General features: G+C 37.4%; 1 protein-coding gene across 10 annotated transcripts in view; it reads left to right on the plus strand.

The window, feature by feature from the left end:
• The window catches only part of ALY3 (DNA binding protein), a 129,771-nt gene that overhangs the window by 12,926 nt on the left and 97,315 nt on the right, over positions 1 to 19,530 (plus strand). For all 10 annotated transcript variants that reach the window (XM_089800153.1, XM_089800160.1, XM_089800156.1 and 7 more), the window contains 2 exons: positions 6,840 to 6,938; positions 7,371 to 7,433. In XM_089800153.1, coding sequence (XP_089656279.1) covers positions 6,840 to 6,938; positions 7,371 to 7,433 — 162 coding nt within the window. The remainder of the gene's footprint in view (positions 1 to 6,839; positions 6,939 to 7,370; positions 7,434 to 19,530) is intronic.

Here is a 19,530-nt window from a genome sequence, read left to right on the forward strand (position 1 = left end):
CTATTATATGCTTTCTGCCGAATAAATCCGGCCATGTTGGGAGTACTGTGCCTCTTAGGATACATAAGACCAACAGGCGGCGGCTATTTGAAGTGAAATATACCTCGTAAAATAGCAATTTTTTTTTTTCCCTCCAAATCGAAGAGGGCGAGCGAGGAGGTCGACAGAGGAGAAAACAACCGTTCAGATTCACTTCATATTGATTTGTTTTCAAGAGCTCTACATTGCACATTTGAGTACCAGATTTTAAATGAGATGGATTATCATAAGGTATAATGGGAACCAAAAGAGAATATGAAAAGGGAAATCAACATAACTATAATGGGAGAAATCGAAATCTAAAAATCAAACTGAGCATTGTGAAATTATAAACTCGATGAAACTAATAATTAGAAGTAAAGACTTGGTGTTAAGTATACAAAAAATAATTAACGAAATATCAATATTAGTGACGATAATTATAGCCAGTGATAATTGGCCATCAATACAGTTTAGCAAAACAAAAATAAGATATATAAGCATTGAGCAATTATAGAGGAGAAGATTTAATATTTGTTAGACTTATAGTTCTTCTATACGCGGAAGCAGAACAAAAGTATGAGCCACATCATTGAATGATACAAAGTCAGTGTAGGGACAAAATATTGTAACTAACGACAATTCCACCCAAAGTGGATCATTAAGGAGTAGCCTGTAAAAAGAAGAAAATTATAATATATTTTTGAAGCAAGGGAGTATTACATATTATGGGACTAAGGAATATGGGATATATTCACGAGGAATATATTTTATAGAGAATAATAAATTCATAGAAAGTTCATTCCTTCATATTTGATCATATGATCATTAACTAAGATGGCTTCTTCGGTTGAGAAGAAATGCTTATGAATGAAATATGATGGGTTATCTCATTAGATAATTGTTCAAGGGTACATTCTATGGATACCGAATAGGAGGCAGGTTTGTCCAAATATTGAAGTAGCAAAGAGGATGATTGAAGATAAGTGGTAATGTGAGTGATTAATTGAGGTACTGGGTTGATTGATGAATTCCATTCTGTGATCAATAGTATATGGAATTGTTTGTTAGTTCTTGGTAATTGCTTACATGTTCTTCCAGAAGGGGAGATGACATCAAGTTAGAAATTTTTCTTGGCATCCGTCAAGACTCAAAATAAGAGAGAGTTTGTTTTTTAATCATAAGATATGGAGACTTTTGGAGAATTTATAGTGAGTAAGCTGAATGCCGCTCTATTGAAAGGAAACTCCCATTTAGAATAAGTTTGATCCACTATAAAAGGGAACCTTGGAATAAAAACAAATGATTCTATCATCTTAGACAAACTCAATTATTTTGTTTGAGAGGGAGTTCATCAATGAAGATAACTTGTGGATAGAATCACTGATGAGATGCACATGGATAAAGATTACATCATGAGACTATAGATCATTAAGATAAACATTTTACTCAAGGCATTTGTGATCTTCCCTGAAGTCCAAGAGGGAGTGTTAATGATTGTGGACTTAGAAAAGATGCATTCTATATATAACCTTATGACTATTCAAATTATTAGTATTGGTTCTCTTAGAAAGGAGGGAATAAAGTGACATCATGCTGTGACACTAAGATCGTGGATATTAGCATGGTATGCCTTCTTGACAAAAGGAGAAGCTAAATGATCTGCAATGGTGAATCTTGACTCAGAGGGAGTAGACCATGCTTTATTTATTCCCGAGTAATAAAGAATTTGTAGCAAAAGTCATAAGTATCATCTTATAAGAAGGTTATATGTCAGAAAGAGTACTTAGAAGATCGAGTTGACTCCCCAGGATCTAGGTTATACAAACTTAGACTGAGTGTACCATGTCAAGATGGTGTATACTCATAAAGTACAAAAGCTTTTATCAAGGTTACGATGGAAAGATAAGTATCTATTGTACTTGAGCTTGTGTTTTACCTTATGTCTATAATATCTTTCATTTGTATTTCTCATGAGAAGAGTATATGTCTTGATTTTGTTTTCTGAAGAATGTTCTTGTAGGAAAGAAGTTTGGATTCAGAGGGAGTCCGACATCTCATCAAGGTAGCCTTGAATAAGGAGCTCAGAAGATTTGATATCTAGTAGGAGTCTTGAAAATCTAAAGTGAGCAACCATCTAATGGGCCTACCTTTATAAACATCATGGTGTGGAAGCATTTCTCAACAAACAGTCTTGCAGCATCAATTTGCAGTAATAGAAAAGAATCTTCTAGCACGAATTTGATTTGATAGCAAATGATTTTACGGTGTTTTAAATCAGTGGAGGACTACTGGCAAATCTTGAATAGATTCAAGATTGTGTTGTGAAAGAGATATTTTGATGTCTATGAATCACAACTTGGATAAAGAGAGAATTTAATTATTCTCTAGACTTCATCCTTAAGTACTGGAAATTAGAAAGCAGATATTCTTATCAAACCTCTTTGAGTGTGATCATCTTAGGAAAGATCCAGGTATGATTGAATTGTTTTGTATTCTTATGATAATTTATATTATTGTCAGGATATTGACTGTTATGGGGCTTCACCATTTGTGTTTGTTATTTAAGAGGTGACGATCTCTAAAATAATGAATACTTGTATAAAGACATTATAAGAGGTGATGATCTCTGAGATAATGTTCTAACTAGTAGAGAACTAATGGCAGATTTGGATGAATTTAAGATCATGTTGTGATGGAGGCATTTCTATTTCTATGAATCTCAACTTGGATAAAGGAAGAATTTAATTATTCTCCAGATTTTATCCAGTGTACTAGTAGATCTTAATTCAGGATCATGTTGTGTGCCTATGAGTCACAACTTGGATAAAGGAAGAATTTAATTATTCTTCGGATTTTATCCTGTGTAAGGCATTCTAGTAAAGGATTGCTGGTAGAGTCTAGATCTTGGATGAAATCAAGATCATGTTGTGACAGTGACATTTCTAAATCTCTAGACGTCACAACTTGGGTAAAGGGAGAATTTAATTACTCTCTAGTCTTTATCTTGAGTATTGCATTCTATGCAATATTGTTATCACAAGTTCAAGTAATACTTCATATCACAAGACTTGTCAAACATCCTATGTTACAAGCCTAGGTGATTTGATAGTTTGTATTACGAACGATGCTTAGTGATTTGATCACAAGCTCTAGTGATAAGCTTATATTACAAGATTTGTAATATGATGTGTTTTCAGGTATCATTTGTATAATGATACATCATGCTTGAAATTCAGAAAGGTATAGAGTGTACATCTATGCTTAGTCATCTCTATTGATGTTGCTAGATATGTTTCTATCACTTATTTTATCAAGTTAAGAGGGAGTGTTAATTCCTTGTAACTTTGACAAGATAAGTGTTTTGAATTTCAGATCAGTCTAATCTAGATGCATGAGTTCCCTTAAGTATTGGTCACTAGAACATAGTGTTCCCTCTAGATAGATTGGCATCTTCTTTGTGGCTTTTATAAGCCTTCTTATTTACTAATGTGGTAGTTAGTTACTAACCATTAGTAACTCTTGGAATGTACACCAATTTTGAGGAAACAATTATGTTGTTAAATAAGCCAACCTAGAGAGGGACAATGAACATGCCCTTTGAGTTAGGTATAAGGGAGGGTTAGATTGCAGATTAGAAGACACACCGAAATCTATAAGTCTGCTCTTCTAGCAATCTGCCCAAATAGAATCAAGATTAAAAGGATTTTAAACATTTGCAGAAGATCCATGACATCGACATACACACCCACATAGATATATCTAAATGTATGCATACACATTGTATCATACATATACATTATTGTATATGTATGTATGTGTCCAACTTTATTGGTTATACACACACACAATATTATTATGTATATTATAGTTTGTGTGTGTGCATTTGTAAATATATTTGTCTATATTTTTTCCTTATAAACTTGGATTTTCCATCAAAGGTCCATAGAAATTAGTCTAGTAACCATTGCATATAGTTCATGTATTCCTCAAAATTGCAATGTTACTCGGGTGCGTGCACTTGGGGTAAAACCCTAATGCATTAGGTGTGTGTACGTCCTGGGTGTGGGTACGCCGCGCACCCATGCTCTGCCATTGCTTCCACACTGTAGCTGCACCGTTCGTCGCATCCGGCAGGTGCACACACAAGTGCGTGCGGGGTGCATCCAATGCCGATGTTGAAAAGTCAAATTATTTTAAATATTTTTAATGTTATCTCAGCCATGAGGAGTTTAGTAGTTCTAGTGATGAGGACTTTAGTTTAGGGGATGATTAGAGAGCTTCCACCCTTACATCCTCATTATTGACATTTTGTAGATTGTACTCACTTTGATATGGCCATGACACATTATTTCATTTCACTATTTCATGCTACTCTGCTCATTATAATCATGAGCATCTTGATCTTTTTGATATATCATATTTATTATTTGAACAATGAATTTTGAATCTTTCATCTTTGTCATTTGATAGTCAATGGTTGACTTACATGATACTATGTATGATTTATATTTTTTATTTATCATTATCATTATGTTTAAAACTTTAATGTTATTAATGTTACAACTTACTATAAGTATGTTACTAAGTTCAATGGTCATCGGTTATGAAGTTTGAAGTTTGAACTCATGGTTTGTGAATCGCATTTCAATTTTCTATATTCATTTATCAACTATATTTGGTATGTTATATTGAAGTAGCATTTCATAGTTAGCATTTCAAGACATATATGTATACTATGCAACCTCCCTCCCCACCCCCGCCCCCTTGCTCCCTTGCCATCCCCAAATTGAAGCCCCATTTTCTCCCTCACCCGAAACTCGTCCCGACACCCCCCTGCACCACACCCCCGCGCCGGTGTAACACTGCAAAATTTTGAATATTCCAAACCAACAGTTTGAGAACATTGTCTTCCTGGGAAAATTGAAAGCATATGCTCAAATCAATTGAAAACCTTTGAAACAAAAGAGATTAGCTACTTATAGTTCCCTACCCACTAGACAAGTAAGATCCTATGCATGCAAAGAAGGAACCAATGCCATTCAAACAAAGTAATTAAGGATATATGTTATATTACTACAAGTTGTATTGAAACTATTGTCCCCCTGATCATTCAAATCAGTTGCAAAAGGCCAAAAGCCAACACCAGTCACCCTCTTTATGAGCATCCAGTTTTGATAGCACTGCCAAAAGTACTTTGAAAGGCGGGGGTGGTGTGTAATTTTATGGTCCTCTCTACTTTAGAGTCTTCACAGACAGGAAAATGGAAAGGAGGGGCGAGTTATGCAGCCCTAGAGGCCTCGACATACACTTACACCTTTGACATTTGTCCCCCTTCACAAGGTGGGAGGGGGGACGGGTTTCAACTAGTTTCTCCTTGAACTTGACAACATATCGGCAACCAACATAACTTACACTATCTTCATCAAAGAGATTTAAATCCCTTCTCTGCATATGTACCATGAAAGTGATCCAGGTTGTAGTTGTATGACAACCACTACTATCTCATCTGGTATCAGATATGAAGATTTTATCTACCCATGGAATTGAATTGGATCAAGCATAAGCTTTGACTGAGCCTCTTTGATTCCCACACAAGGAGTCCCATCAATATTGTTTGCTACCTTCTAGAAGTGCATTAACTAGAATTGCAACTCCGGTTTGAAATCTCCTTTTGTCCCTAACCTGAGATGTTGTTGATCATATTCTCACTCATTACCCATTCCTTTCTCCTCCTACCATAGTTGCACTCCTTTGTTGTCCTCCATGCTTGTTTACTTCAATTTTTTTCTGCTCAAGGAGGGGTCCATCAGAAAAGTGCAATAAACTAGAGCCGAAACCCCACTAAGAAGCCTTCTTCGTCAGAGATTGTATACAAAGCTTCCAAAAACTACAAAATTCTACAGTGATGCCTACATACTCCTGCATTATTATAAAGGAGGCAAAATAATGATCAAACCACTTATTCGAGCCAGCACAGTACGATGCCATTAATTGATAAATCCTTCTCATATGTGCAAATCTTTTGCCAATCTTTTTTTCAATGAAGGATTTAGAGCAGCCAACTATATAACCATTGTCATACTAACTTCATCGGGCTGCTGTACTACTAATGCACCTTATCAGGTTAATATTATATGTTTATTAATGAATTACTTATAATACAATATATATAATAAGCAATTTAATTTTTAATATATAGCGTAACACTTAATGTATGCAATATAATATTGATATATTACATAATATATTTAGGTCTTGGATGTTTATATATAATATATAGCAGACTTTTTTTTATGAACAATATTTTATACATTTATTGCATGGTAACATGCAGCCATACCAAACTTGGGAAAAGAATTGATGCACTTCGAAATGCAAAGCCAAGACCAGACCCAAACTAGCTTTCTGTTATAATTATTGTTATAGCTTGCAATATTTTGAGATATATAACCTGATATTTTTCTTCTTATATGAAGATTGTTAATAATGCTTCTCATTGCTTGAGTAGGATGTGTACGCTGGAGGGGTCTTGTTTGTAGTCTTTCAATTATTACATCTGGTTAACATAGGGTCGTTCTTCTTTCTGTGAGGCTGAAGGAAGGAAATGGGCAGTGCGTAAGAGTTACTGTACACAATAACATGTTTCATTTCAGGCTTATTAATATCTGTATCCACTTTTAGTGCTATACTTAAATATGCGAATTCAGTGGAATATTTACTTTCTTCATGTGTCATTTTATGCATATTGTTTCTATCTCAAATTTTGTTAAGGGAAGTTTCATTTGGCTAAAATATTTTTCTAAATTCATCTTCTACAGAAGCGGAAGCTGTCTGATATGCTAGGTCCACAATGGAGCAAAGAAGAATTAAAAAGCTTCTATGAAGCTTACCGGAAGCATGGGAAGGATTGGAGGAAGGTGAACTTTTCACGGGCTTTGTTCTTGTTACTGTGTATACATGATAGTTATTTTCTTTAGCTTGTTCTTTCATTTTCATACGAGAGATGGTAGAGCCTTTTCTGAATAGTGTTTATTCTTGTACATTAATTGAAAGAAGTTTCTACAGAAGGGAAAGATTAGTGATTTTGTTGTGTGAATACTCTATTTTTTGTAACTCACACATGGAAATTTCTACTTGTCCGATTTGATATTTTGTATACCAGTGCAAGCTTCTCAGTACTTTTCAGTGTTATGCATTTGCAGATTTTGTTTTATCATATCTAGTGGTTATTTTGATTTGATGTTCCTGATGCTATAGGAGCACCGAAGTGAATTGGTTACTGACTATAATTCTGAATTTGGTCAATATTTTCTACTTGCTAATTTTATTCCAAATCTTTCTTGTTTTAGGTTGCTGCCACTATACGTAGCAGGACAACTGAGATGGTTGATGCTTTGTACAATATGAATAGGGTAAGTCTACTTTTTCTGCTAAAAGCTTGGTTGTGATAGAGTGTTCTTGTACAAATGTGTGAAAGAGACATAATCCAGAAATGTACAGATGCAAATGCTTTTTCTAGTGCATAATTTTGGGACCAGACCTTGATATCCAAATGTTTTAAATCTTCATGATAACAGAGGAAGTCATGTTAGCAATTAATGCCATTTCTTCTGTATGGTTGTTGTGCAAGTTGTAACCGATGATTTCATACGCAAAAAATAAATAAATTCAGTTTTAGGAAATCACTTCTGTGTTTGTTGAGCAATGTATCAAGAACATCACACCATTATTTTGCTAAAATTGAATGTGACACACGTTAGACCAATTTTGTGTGTTTGCCTGGCTCCTCAAAGTTTCTAGAAAGAAAATTGCTGACAATGAGATCAGAGCAGAGTTTTTGTTTTGTAGCGAGGGACATAAAACCACTTTTTCTTACAATTTAAAGAGTGTGTAGTGAGGGTTGTAGATCATGAGATAAAATATATTTTTTGATGCAATTTCATCATCTTGTGATTGACTAGGAATTTGCAGGTCACCATTTAAGCATGATGGCTTATGCTGTGGAATTTTAATCTTTTCTAGTTGAAATTTCTGTTGATGCAATGAATTTTGTTTAGGTGTAAGGTAGGAAATGTAAGGAAGCAAGCACAGATTGCATCCCATACTGGGCGACTTCTTAACTTCAAAACCTCTCTGAGCGGGCAGATAACTTTAGTTCATTAGATCGTTCTTCTGTTTCCTGACTTCTGTAATTGGGAATTAAAAAATCCAGGGCATTGTGATCCTGCATATATTATCTTTTTCTGCAGCTAGGCAAACCAGCCTTGTGCTTGAATAAAGATAGGAGAGGTCTCTATGAGGTTAACCAATCTTGTGTATTTCTCGTTACTCGATAGATGTAGATATGTAATGTTCCTTATTGGGATTTTATTTAATTTACCTTAAAATTCTCAACTAGGGTTTTGATTGCCCTTGAAAATGGAAATTCAACTTAGTTTCTGTAATATTCCCTACAACGAGGCTATCAGTTTCCCAATCATTAACATACATCACTATGCATTTAATCAGATTAAATTAAGAGGCAACTAATTTTTCAGATTTCATAATGCATTTATTTAAATTGCATATTAAGAAGTCAAAAAGGAACATAGTAACATGCTGAAAAATCAGCACAAGACGATCACCACCATAAAAAATCAGCCATTAAGGCTCTCCCGAAAGTTCAAAAGTACAGTTTACCGAACCACGAGAACTATTAGTTATACAAAAAACTTCAACAACTAATAAAGTCCAGCAACTTAATTGTCTTCATCCTCAGAGAGTAAACCTCACAGGAGAGGGCATAGAATCGAAGTTATGCCCTTCATTCTGAGGGAGCCATCTACCCTGCCTCTGAATCTTCTGAACCAGTTGAGACAGGGGAATATTGAAATCATACTCCTGCTGGTTACCTCCTTTCCCAGACATTGTAGAAAAGCCATAGTGTAGGTCCTTCTTTGAAAGCATCCCTTGTCCTTCTTCAATAAACCTTTGGAACTGTTCCTCTTTGAGCTTGAAGATAGCAGTAACCTTCACATACATTTCCACCTAAATGAGTCTCCGGAGAGACTCAGTAAGGACTCTATCTACTCCCTGAAAAACGCTATTATTCCTTAATTTCCAAAGATACCAGAGAATAGAAGAAGAGAAAACAGACCAGAATACTTTTAACTTGCTGCTTTTACAACAGATTTTACCAAAGATGATATTTTCAATAGAAAAGTTAATCCCCAGAACAAAATCAAACATGTGCCAAATATTAAGGTCACAAGGGCAGTTAAAGAAGACATGAACAACAGATTCTGGCTGGGCACAAACAAAACATCTATTGGGTTCATCACCAGGTTTAGCAAAAGGGAGTTCATGTAGCAAAAGCCTCCATAAAAAACAAGTGATTTTGGGTTCCACAGGTCTAGACCATAGGTCAATGAGAAATTTCTTCCAGACTTTATGAGAAAGGGAAAGATTCCAGCAAGCATTGAGATGGTCGAGGATAGCAGTATCAGATGTAAGCATGGAATAGACTAGCTTGGATTTAACCAGGTGCAGAGGAGATGAGTCGGGCCAGTTAAGCATAAATGAGCAGAAATCTTTAGAACAACAGGCTCTTCTAACCCCATAGTTTTCCAGCGCTTTAGAAATCATAGAGAAAGTCTTCTTTTGAGAATCTTTCAAGGAGTACTTAATTTTCAATTCTTCCCAATCCATGAGCTTCTCATTAACAAGGATGTTATTAAACTCTCTAATACCAACATTTGCCCATTTCTTGGCTGAGCATCCCTGTAACAAAGCTAAGGGTTTGTTATATTAAGATAATATCTTATACTTTCTATAATGGTCAACTACTTGTCTGTAGTCCATCTTTCAGTCTAGATAGGAATGTTTCCTATCCTGTCTCTTTTGTCTTCAGTCCAGATTGGAATGTTTCCTATCCTATCTTCAATTTTGTTTCTAATTCCATCTTCAGTCTACGTTGTTTCTTTTAGAAACAACGTCCTTGTAATTCTTTATAAGGAACACATTTGTTCCTTTGTTAATCAATTAATGATCCGGAAATCCGTTAATCTGCCAACTCTTCTTGAATCTTGTAACATGGTATCAGAGCTATTACTTAAATTTTTTTGAAAAAATTTATAATTTCTTCGTGAAATTATTTGTTTAAATTTTTTCAAAATTATTTTTGTTGAATTTCTCTAAAACCCGCTTAGGGTTTCGGCCTAGAGAAATTCCCGAACTCGGGTCTGCCTGTGTTTGTTCAGCACACTCTAGCCCCATTCGTCCATGCACATCGATCCTTGAAGAAAAATCTGCCATTTTTTATCAAGAAATCTGAAGTTTTTTCAATTTTTTTTCAGCTAGGGCCGTTTTTTTTCAAAACCTTAATTTTTGGGGTCGAAAAAATATTTTGTTTGCAGATTCTTGGTGGGTTTTTTGAGAGCTCAACTGGGTTGTCGTTCGTTTGTTCTGGGTGCCTCGATTTTCGGGCTAGCGGATCCAAAAAAGACAGCAGATTCCTTCTGGGTTTTTCGAGCTCTCTTTTGAGTCATTCTCTAATTCTTTTGGGTCTTTCGTATTTTGCCACGAAGAACGTGCCTTCACAGATTTTCACAGTTTTTCATTGAAAAACGTGCCATGGCATCTCTGACAAATATTCTGCTCGAACATAATTCCAAATTCAATGGTCGCAATTATGGAAGCTGGAAGCAACGCATCATAGCAATCTTTGAATATCGAAACACCGATCAACTTGTTCTGGGTGTTAGGCAGCGTCCGACTTCTCCGGGTCCTGATCAAGGCGAAGCTGCATTTTTCGCCTTCTGAATCTGTTTCTGTTTTTTATGGGTTTGTTGATTTTCTCCTCAAAAATCATTTCAAGTTGTCTGTAATACGCAAGGTTGTGTGAGATTCTGGGTTTGTTGATTTTCTCCTCAAAAATCATTTCAAGTTGTCTGTAATACGCAAGGTTGCGTGAGATTCTGGGTTTTACCATTTTTTCCACAAAAAATGAAGTTTTGTAATTGCAACCTATTTTGAGTCATAGCACTCTTTTGGCAAAGCTTCTTGGTTTCAACATTCTGTAGGTCCAGGGAGGGTCTCAATTATCCCAGAATGTTCCGACATTCGTACGTTGACCATTAAGGGAGGGTATTAAGATAATATCTTATACTTTTTATAACGGTCAACTACTTGTCTGTAGTCTGTCTTTCAGTCTAGATAGGAATGTTTCCTATCCTGTCTCTTTTGTCTTCAGTCTAGATAGGAATGTTTCCTATCCTGTCTTCAATTTTGTTTCTAATTCCATCTTCAGTCTACGTTGTTTCTTTTAGAAACAACGTCCTTGTAATTCTTTATAAGGAACACATTTGTTCCTTTGTTAATCAATTAATGATCCGGAAATCCGTTAATCTGCCAACTCTTCTTGAATCTTGTAACATGTTATTGCTTTTCAAATTCCACCAAATAGAACAGCTATCACACCAGATATTGCCTTGTTCAGTTCTCTGGATGTCTCCCAATAGGGGTCTCACATACGTCCAGCTTTTCCAAACTGCCTTAAAGACATTAGATCCCCTTACTCCAGTTTTACAATCCAGTGCTAGAAAGTCCAGTACATTCCATTAATTCCAGAACTTTGCCCCACATGGATGACCTCTGCTTAAGTTATGTTTAATCAAGATTTTCCAAGGTTATTCACCCACTGAAGCTTTCGCTAGCCATTTAACTGCTAAAGCAATACCTTGGAGTCTCAAATCTTTCAAACCAAGACCTCCGCATGCTCTGCCTTTTGTACACCACTCCCATTTGACCACATGGGTTTTGAAAGTTCCTTTACCATCAGACCAGCGAAAGTCCCGGATAATTTTCTGAATAGAAGCAATCTGATTAACATTAAACAACCAGGCTGAGGAGAAGTATGTAGTATAAGAGGAGAGGATTTCTGGCATACTTGGATCCTTCCAGCCAAAGACAAGTACATATTATTTCATAATGCATTTGATAGTTAACATACTTAAATCTCAATTCCTCCGTCTCTTCTAAATATCAACCCTAAGGAGGATGGGGAATTACTTGTCATAGGGTGTGTTGGTCCCCAAAACTACAGATTGAAATCCTACGAGCCTTGCCTGCTCGATGCTGGGATGTCCAACCGGTTAAGGCCAACTTGACGAGATTGATCGATGCGATCCAATCCCCTGCACTTCCGGCTTTGCAAAACCGAGGCATGTGTACTTGATCCTGGACAACAACCTCAAATCCAAGATGCTTAAAGCAGATCGATTACAACACGAATACAATAAAAGTTTTCCAAATGGCAAGAAATATAAGAAAACTTTAACTTTGCGATTTATGAATTGAGAACAAAAGTAAATGATTGAAATAATGTTTTAAATAAAGAATAAGTATAGATTAAAACAACAGATGAATATATTAATTTCTTAAAGGAAAGAAATGAAATAGTTGCCAGCAAATGGATTATGAATCAGGAGTAAAAGACCAGTGCTTAATTAAAAGGGCAATAGGGTCAATATTATTAGTTGAAACATACAACTTTATAAAGCTCAATATATTAAACTATAAACAATTTTAAGAGTTTAGATGCGACGGATCAATTATATAAACTCAATTTAAACTAGTCTAAAATGCACTTTAACTCCTGCAGAGACAAATTAGACATAAATACGGAAACTGATGGGGACACAACCCAAGAACAAAATGGACACAACAGAAAAGGGAAAATTATATTAACTGAGAAAATAAGCTAGTACAACAGTATAGGAAAACAAACTTCAAAACATGCCCTAAGGGCTTACAATAGCATAATTTTGGAGATAATTTCTCCTTTCAGTACCTCCTCTCAAACTCCACTCCGAACTGCCTTTTACAATGCCAGAAATCTCCTTAAATAGACCCCGGAGGGTTAAGGACTAGGAGTACATTCTAGAAAGTGCTAGTAGGCATCCACCGACCAAATAGAAGGTTCCGGAAGCTACGGTAGAAGTTGGCGCAAATCTAGAAGAATCTAGAAACGGTAACCGAACTTCCGGGAGGCATAACTTTTGAACCGTAGCTCCGATTGACGAACCGTTTACATTTCCGGAAAGCTCTCGAAGCGCTCTATAGCCCTATTGACCAGCTTCGCTCGTCCCCCATTTTTCTGTCCTTTTCAAGGTCATTTAATGCCCCTAACCTGACTTTGAAGCATTCTTAGGAGGTCTCCAAAACCCGAAAAACTGCAATAACTTTCAAACCGTGGGGCCTATTGACCTGATTCTTTTTTTGGAATGCTCTAAATCACGATTACATTCATCTGGCCAATTCACACCTTCTAGTTTACCAAAATGATGGCCCAATTACATGCTCCTATTTTTTCGGGATTTTCAAACACACTGATAGTGGAACTGTGAGAGTTGGAACCTTTATTTGACCCAAATGGGTATCCAAAAATGAAAACACATGAAACAAAAACTAAGTCTAAGTACATTTTTTTGGGTGACACAGGATTGCCCTTATACCTCTGGATGCTCCTGCATCAGACACCCAGGGTAGATTGAAAAGTGACCTTGTCACTTTATGAATAGTAGAGGAAATCCCAAATGGGAAACCTCAGCTGCTGAAATCCAAGTTGAGTCCTCGATCGGTCGTCCTTTCCATTTGACCAAATACTCTTCATACTGCCTGTTTCTGGTACTCCTACCCACACGATGATCTAGAATGTCTTCTATCTCCTCCTTAGAAGCAGGAATTGGACATGGCTCTAACACCTCATCTGCACCATCATTATGATACTCTGTTAAATCTGCAATGTTGAAAATGGGAGAAATGTGAATACCATTTGGCAGCTCTACCTCATATGCATTTCTTGAGTCATGTTTCTTCAAAATTTTGCAGGGGCCAAATTTCTTCATTTTCAGCTTGTTGTAAGCACCGGCTGGAAATCTTTCTTTTCGTAAGTGCACCATGACTAGATCCCCTACTTGGAATTCCTTATGTCTTCTCCTTTGATCAGCCCTAGCTTTATACTCTTGATTCATCTTGGTTATGTGTGCCTGAACCTCCTCATGTAGACGCTTGATATGTTCAGCAAATTCCTCAGCTTCAGCACTCGTCCTCTCCCCGTGTTCTATCTTCCTCAGCTCTGGTGCAGTCTTTGGGCTATTCCCATATACAATTTGGAATGGTGATTTTTCAGTACTCCTATTTACAGAGTTATTATAAGCAAACTCTGCCTGTGGTAGAATCAAATCCCATCCCTTGGGCTTATCCCCAACTAAACATCTCAGCAAATTGCCTAGACTTCTGTTTACCACTTCTGTTTGGCCGTCAGTTTGTGGGTGATGCGTGGAACTGAATTTCAAGTCTGTTCTCAACTTTTTTCATAATGTCCTCCAGAAATACCCCACAAATTTAGTATCTCTGCCAGAAACTATGCTCCTTGGAAGACCATGTAGTCTTACCACCTCTTTGAAAAACAAGTCTACAATATGGACAGCATCATGAGTTTTGTGGCATGGAATGAAATGTGCCATTTTGGAGAACCTATCAACCACCACGAATACTGAGTCATTACCCCTTTGTGTCCTTGGCAATCCAAGAACAAAATCCATACTTATGTCCTCCCATGGCCTTGATGGAACAGGCAATGGCTGATATAGGCCAGTATTGTGACTAAACCCCTTGGCAACTTGACAAACCTGGCAACTCTGTACAAACTTCTTCACATCCTGTGAAATTTGAGGCCAAAAATAATGTTCTCTAAGAATGGCAATGGTCTTATCTCGACCTAAATGTCCTGCCATCCCTCCACCGTGTTTCTCCTTAATCAGATTTTCCCTCATGGAACTCCTTGGAATGCACAATTGACTACCCTTGAACAACATGCCATCTTGAATTAGATAGTCTAACCACTTGGTTCTATCTACAACAACAGGTTCTTTACAAGCTTTCCATGCTTCAGCAAAATCAGGATCCTCAGGGTACAAATTTTTGAGTTCATCAAACCCAACTACTTCAACCTGCATTACTGTAAGCAATAACTGTCTCCTACTTAGTGCATCTGCAACCCTGTTAGATTTTCCACTTCTATGCTTCAACACAAATGTATAGCTCTGCAAGAACTCTACCCACTTCATATGCCTCTGATTCAATTTACCTTGGCTATTTAGGTACTGTAATGCCTGATGATCAGTATACAAAACAAATTCCTTTGGCAATAAATAATGCCTCCATTTCTTTAAGGCCTGAACTATTGCATAGAACTCTTGATCATAAACAGAATACTTCTTCTTTGCATCATTCAATTTTTCACTAAAATATGCAATAGGCTTACCTTCTTGGCTTAATACAACCCCAATAGCGCTGCCACTAGCATTACAATCCACCTGGAACACTTTTCTAAAATCTGGAAGTGCCAACACAGGTTGTTCAGTCACCTTCTTCTTTAGCAATTCAAAACTTCTCGCAGTTGCTGCAGTCCATTTGAACTCTTTTCTATCCCCTCTTATTGTATCAGTTAGGGGTGCACATATGCCACTGAAATTCTTAATAAACTTCCCTGTAAAAACTAACCAGACTATGAAATGATCTTACCTCAGTAGCAGACCTTGGAGTAGGCCATTCCAAGATGGCTTTTACCTTCTTTGGATCCATTTTGAGACCTTTAGGTGATATAACAAACCCCAAATAGACTAACTCCCTTTTTGCAAAGATACATTTCTTCAGATTAATTAATAGTTTCTCTTCCCTTAGCCTTTCAAGGACACTACGAATATGTAGTAAATGTTCTTCCAAAATCTTGCTAAAAATTAAAATATCATCCAAATAAACAATAACAAATTTTTCCAAGAACTTCTTAAGTACCTCATTCATGAGCTGCATGAAGGTGCTTGGGGCGTTCGTCAATCCAAAGGGCATGACTAACCACTCATAAAGACCCTCCTTGGTCTTGAAGGCTGTTTTCCATTCATCTCCTTCTCGAATCCGTATTTGGTGATAACCACTCTCCAGATCTATCTTTGTGAAGTACTGAGCTCCACTCAAGCAGTCCATAATATCATCCATCCTTGGCAAAGGAAACCGGTACTTGATGGTGATCCTATTTATAGCTCGAGAATCTGTACACATCCTCCACTCTCCATCCTTCTTTGGTGCGAGTACTGCAGGTACTACACATGGACTCAGGCTCTCTCGAATCAAGCCCTTCCTCAACAACTCCTGAACCTGTCTATTTAGCTCCTCTGTTTCAGTAGGAGTCATCCTGTGAGCAGCCTTGTTAGGCGAACTAGTTCTTGGAATCAGATCTATCTGATGACTGATTTGCCTTACTGGTGGCAATCCATCTGGAACATTATCAGAGATAATATCTCCAAATTCCCCTAGTAAATCTGAAACTTCAAATGGTATTTCACTACTACCTTCTTTATCTTTCCTAGGAATCAAAGCATAGCACATATGTTGATGTTTCATGCCATCTAAAAACTTCCTTCCATCAACAAGACAAATCCTAGCACTGCTACATACCTTTTCACCTTCCTTTTTCATGGGCTTCAATTTGTGGCGAACTCCATCCTTTGTCAGAGAGTATGTGTTTGCATGTCCATCATGTACTGCATGTCTATCAAACTGCCATGGTCTACCCAACAATAGATGGCAAACATCCATCGAAATAACATCACAGAGAACTTCATCATGGTAACTCCCAATTTTGAATTTTACTAAACATTGTTCACTTACCAGGATCTTATGATCATCTTTTACCCAAGCAATCCGATAGGGCTGGGGATGTTTCTCCCTCTTGAGCTTCAGCTTAGAGACCATCTCTTCTGATACCAAGTTATCAGTGCTACCACCATCAATGATCACATCACAACATTTATCCTCACACTTGCATCTGGTACGGAACAAACTCCTCCGTTGTCCTGGTTCAATCTCACCACTTAGTAGGACTCTTTCATTTACCAAGGTCTCTCCTCTTTCTGCATCCTTTGAATGTGATGATTGTGCATCCTCATCCAGATGAGCAACCCTAGCTTGGTCCTCAGCTCTCCTATCTGTCCTTTCTTGTCGTTGAGGGCATTCAAAGGCACGATGACCTTTTTCATTGCAATGGAAACAGGTACCACGGAAGCCTCCTCTTCCTTGTCCACGTCCTCTACCTCTTCCTCTTTGATTTCCAAAGTCTTGGTCACGGGAGCGGTTGAAACCCTCATTCCTTTGGTTCCTGCTAGTACCCTCATCTTCATTTTTCTTTTGGGTTTCATTGCGGCCTCCAGATGACCTACCGCTTCCCCTTCCTCCTTGACCGCTTCCTCTTTGTCTTCCTTCAAACCTTTTATTCAGCTTCTCTTCAACTCGTAAGGCAAACTGGTATGCCTCTTCAACGCTGGTCATTCTTACCAGACTTAATTCCTCCTGGATGCTAGGTCGCAACCCACTGATATAACGAGCAACCTTCTCCTTATTTGCTTCTGCATGTCCCGCTCTAATCAAGAGTCGGTAAAATTCCTCTGTATATTCTTGGACTGATCTTCCTGCTTGCTTTAACCCATGCAACTTCTTAAACAAATCAAGCTCATAGTCCACAGGAATGAACTGCTTCTTCAATTTGTCTACCATGCGATCCCATCTTGTGATCTTCTCCTTTCCTCTTCTGTTTCTTTCCAATTGGACCTCTTGCCACCAGATTTTGGCATGGCCTTTCAGTTTGGCCTGTGCAAACTTAACCCTATCTGGGTTCCTGATATCCTCATACTCAAAGTATTATTCCAGTTCATTGATCCAATCGATCAACTCATCTGGTTTCAGATTTCCTGAAAATACACCCACTTCAATTGTGGGTCTTTTCCCAAACTTAGTAATGGCCCTAAAAAGCCTTTCCTCTGCATGATTCAGAACTTCCCCATCAAATTCCCCTTCTGGTCCCATAACTTCTTCTTCATTGTCATCCTCACTGTCGTCACCAGCGGCAAAATTTCTCCTCTATGGAGCTCCTCTTGCAGTGCTTGTACCTGCCTTTGGAGGGCTCTAACCTCCTCAGGATTAATAGCTCTGGCCTTTTCGCTACGCTCTCTTCGTGGAGGCATCTTCTAACTCGAACCCACAACCGCACAGTCCTGGTGCAAACTGCCTCACAGTCGGCGCTCTGTCTACACACTCAGGAAAACCGGCTCTGATACCACTTGATGGGGACACAACCCAAGAACAAAATGGACACAACAGAAAAGGGAAAATTATATTAACTGAGAAAATAAGCTAGTACAACAGTACAGGAAAATAAACTTCAAAACATGCCCTAAGGGCTTACAATAGCATAAATCTGGAGATAATATCTCCTTTCAATACCTCCTCTCAAACTCCACTCCGAACTGCCTTTTACAATGCCAGAAATCTCCTTAAATAGACCCCGGAGGGTTAAGGACTAGGAGTACATTCTAGAAAGTGCTAGTAGGCATCCACCGACCAAATAGAAGGTTCTGGAAGTTGCGGTAGAAGTTGGCGCAAATCTAGAAGAATCTAGAAACGGTAACCAAACTTTCGGGAGGCATAACTTTTGAATCGTAGCTCCGATTGAAGAACCGTTTACATTTTCGGAAAGCTCTCGAAGCGCTCTATAACCCTATGGACCAGCTTCGCTCGTCCCCCATTTTTCGGCCCTTTTCGAGGTCATTTAATGCCCCTAACCTGACTTTGAAGCATTCTTAGGAGGTCTCCAAAACCCGAAAAACTGCAATAACTTTCAAACCGTGGGGCCTATTGACCTGATTCTTTTTCTGGAATGCTCTAAATCACGATTACATTCATCTGGCCAATTCACACCTTCTAGTTTACCAAAATGATGACCCAATTACATGCTCCTATTTTTTCGGGATTTTCAAACACACTGATAGTGGAACTGTGAGAGTTGGAACCTTTATTTGACCCAAATGGGTATCAAAAAATGAAAACACATGAAACAGAAACTAAGTCTAAGTACATTTTTTTGGGTGACACAGGATTGCCCTTATACCTCTGGATGCTCCTGCATCAGAAACAATAAAATATTTCACCATATTTATGTTTATCTAATTTAAAATGTAATAATGACTCAGTCCACTTATCCGAATATTAAAATATCTATAGAAAATAAATAATTTTTTTTACAAAGGACACAACTTAATAATAATTTAAACTCCAATGCAAATAAAAATAAATACGCTTACAGATTGTGCCGGAAATAAAAATTATATGTAGAGACTCTCCTTATGGATGATCCATCTACTGCAAATTTATCTGGACTTCGTGAAATTTACCCAATAATCCACCATCCATAGGCTTAGTTCAAAAGGTCATTTCTTTGCCAATGAGAAAATATAATACATTATAAAGCATAGGCTGGACAAAAATTTAAAATATGAATAATGAATTGTCCCTCCCCTTTGTTGTGTCCTTTACATCCTTATTTATAAATAATGAAAAGGTGCGTGGGTGAATAGACACACCCATTTAGAACTTAATCAAAATAATGTGACTCTTGGTAACTAAAAACTATTGCTA

Source organism: Cupressus sempervirens, chromosome 9 (genome assembly GCF_028749045.1).
Source record: "Cupressus sempervirens isolate cs-2001-9-10 chromosome 9, ASM2874904v1, whole genome shotgun sequence".
Classification (NCBI taxonomy): domain Eukaryota; kingdom Viridiplantae; phylum Streptophyta; class Pinopsida; order Cupressales; family Cupressaceae; genus Cupressus; species Cupressus sempervirens.